This window comes from Tribolium castaneum, chromosome 6 (genome assembly GCF_031307605.1).
Source record: "Tribolium castaneum strain GA2 chromosome 6, icTriCast1.1, whole genome shotgun sequence".
Classification (NCBI taxonomy): Eukaryota; Metazoa; Arthropoda; class Insecta; order Coleoptera; family Tenebrionidae; genus Tribolium; species Tribolium castaneum.
The window spans coordinates 8,153,452-8,155,827 of NC_087399.1; the positions used below are offsets into that span (position 1 = coordinate 8,153,452).

At 37.2% G+C, this 2,376-nt stretch overlaps 1 protein-coding gene across 1 annotated transcript; it reads left to right on the forward strand.

The window, feature by feature from the left end:
- Window positions 1-782: 782 nt before the first annotated feature.
- LOC662915 (POC1 centriolar protein homolog B) lies at window positions 783-2,090 on the forward strand. Its single transcript, XM_968987.4, has 2 exons — window positions 783-1,417; window positions 1,471-2,090. The coding sequence occupies exons 1-2, from the start codon at window positions 1,064-1,066 to the stop codon at window positions 2,032-2,034; spliced, it is 918 nt and encodes a 305-aa protein (XP_974080.1). The 5' UTR covers window positions 783-1,063; the 3' UTR covers window positions 2,035-2,090.
- The last annotated feature ends 286 nt before the right edge of the window (window positions 2,091-2,376 follow it).

Genomic DNA, 2,376 nt, shown 5'->3' on the forward strand with positions numbered 1-2,376 from the left:
ATATAATCCGTGTATGTACTATTTTTTATAAATGGCTAAAATGTGGCTAATGTTCCGCAGGAACAGACTACTCTAATTCAGTATATTTTCGATCTCATGTTATATTTCTAAAACTGAGACAAAAAATCCATTTTAAACTGAATTTTTTATAGATTAATATTAGCTGTTTCAAAACTATAAAAACGCCAACGTCGCTTTTTCCCTCAACATGAACTGTTATAAATTATTCGCGCACTTAAAAAAATAATAGGTAATGTAATTTATACTTTCAGTGAGAGATCTAATCATTAAAGACTATTTTACAATTTTATCAATTTTATAAAAAAAAAATCGGTAAAATGGGACGTTGGCGTTTTCATTAAATTAAATAAATTAAATAAAAAGGAGAATTCTAATTGTTTTTTCTTTAAATTATCTTAAATTGTGACTGTCAAAATATACAGGTTGCACAAAAATCGGCGCACCAGAAAAATGCTTACATGTATGGGTAAAAATGCTAAAAGAATCTATGTATTAATGTATTATTAATAATTAACGAATTTTATTCTTCGACACAGTCAAAATTTCCGGTTGATCAAAAATTAAAATCAATTTCTGAGCATTATTGAGCTTATTACTAATCGTCGTATGACGATACCTTGAATAAGAATATAACTATTAACGATTTAATTAAAACCATGCGAAAAACTGATTGTTTTAAAGAAAATAGGGAAAATGGTGATTGGTTCGTCAATTATTAAAGAGATGGCGCCATACAAGGGTAATTCTTTTTAGGTTAGGAGAATTAAAAAATGCAACTGTGAAAAAAATTTTGTTACGACCGACCATACTGAAGCACAGCCATGGTCATGTTATAACTGATAAGTTACGAAAGCCCCAATTACGTTATTTAACTCACATTTATTTGGTATTGGTGGAATTAGTAGTAAAATTTAATACGTCGCCAACGTCACGTTGGTAGTAGAAATATCATCTAACCACAATAAACAATCAAATTTGAACTGTAACGGCCACTTCACCACCATCTATTATTTCATGTTAGTGCGAGTGAAAAACTGTGAAAATGTCCGAGTGTGAGGAAAAATACGCATTAAAGTTAAATCTCAAAGGCCACAAAAAGCCCATCACTGGGATTAGTTTCAACCCCAATGGGAAAGACTTCGCCACGAGTAGCGAAGACCACACCATCATGGTCTGGAATTTCGCCCAAAACACCCGCAGTTATAATTTTAAAGGGCATAACGATTCCGTCACATGTGTAGAATACTCCCCCAATGGTGAATTTTTAGCGTCATGTTCCGAAGACCAAACCTTACGCATATGGGTGACCAAACAGTCTCAGATGGGGACCTGTCTCGAAATGAGGGCACATTTATCCCCAATCCGGTGCCTAGCCTTCGCCCCCCAAGGCAACCAGGTACCCTTGTCCTAGCCCCCTTAATTACCAAAATTCTAATAAAAATTCTCTAGATACTAACAGGATCCAACGACAAGTCAATCAAACTATGGTCGGTAACACGCAAACAATTCCTGAAATCATTTGTGGGGCACACTAGTTGGGTCCGCAGTCTCCAATTTGCGCCAGACGGCCAGAAAATTGTCTCATGTGCTGACGACCAAACTGTCCGCGTCTGGGACCCCACAACGGGGCAAAACGTCCACACGTTCCGCACCTCCAAAGCGGGGCCCTGTCATGTGGCGCTCCACCCCGATGGCAATCACATCGCCGTGGCCATGAATTCGGGCTCAGTGCGAGTGTATGACGTACGAACTGAAAAATTGAACCAACATTATGTTTTACACGATAGCACAACGTGTGTTTGTTGGCACCCCTGTGCTAATTTTCTCCTCACTTCGGGGAAAGACGGCAAAGTTAATCTGGTCGATATTATGGAGGCACGACCGTTGTACACGTTCCAAGGGCACGAGGGGGCTGTCATGGCCGTCAAGTTTAATCAAGGAGGCGATTTTTTCGCCACGGGGGGCGCAGACAAGCGCGTGATGGTGTGGAACCTCAATTTAGGTAGTTTGTGATAGATCTAAGGTATTTATTTCGGTACATTTTACAAAAAATAAAAAATTGTCTCTAATAGTGTATTGTTGGTTGCCAACCTCAACAGTAATTTTATTTGATTTTTTTATTGATAACATGTTTAACACGGTAACAGGATTTTAAAACATCTTTCCGATAGCAACGTGTTTTTACTATTTTAAAACACGCTTCCCATACCAACGTGTTTTAAATTAAAATGTCCCATCAAAAAAATGTTTATAACACTTAAAATTTTCGGCTGTCTAGGTATGCAATAACGAACTTCACAATCGTATTGTTAATAACTATTCTTAAATTAGAGACAATTTTACACATACCGTAAT

Bases quoted from the DNA above. Each gene is read 5' to 3' on its own strand.
- LOC662915 (XM_968987.4), top strand. From the start codon at position 1,064: ATGTCCGAGTGTGAGGAAAAATACGCATTAAAGTTAAATCTCAAAGGC. The intron at 1,418-1,470 runs GTACCCTTGTCC...AAAATTCTCTAG, and splicing joins TCGCCCCCCAAGGCAACCAG to ATACTAACAGGATCCAACGA.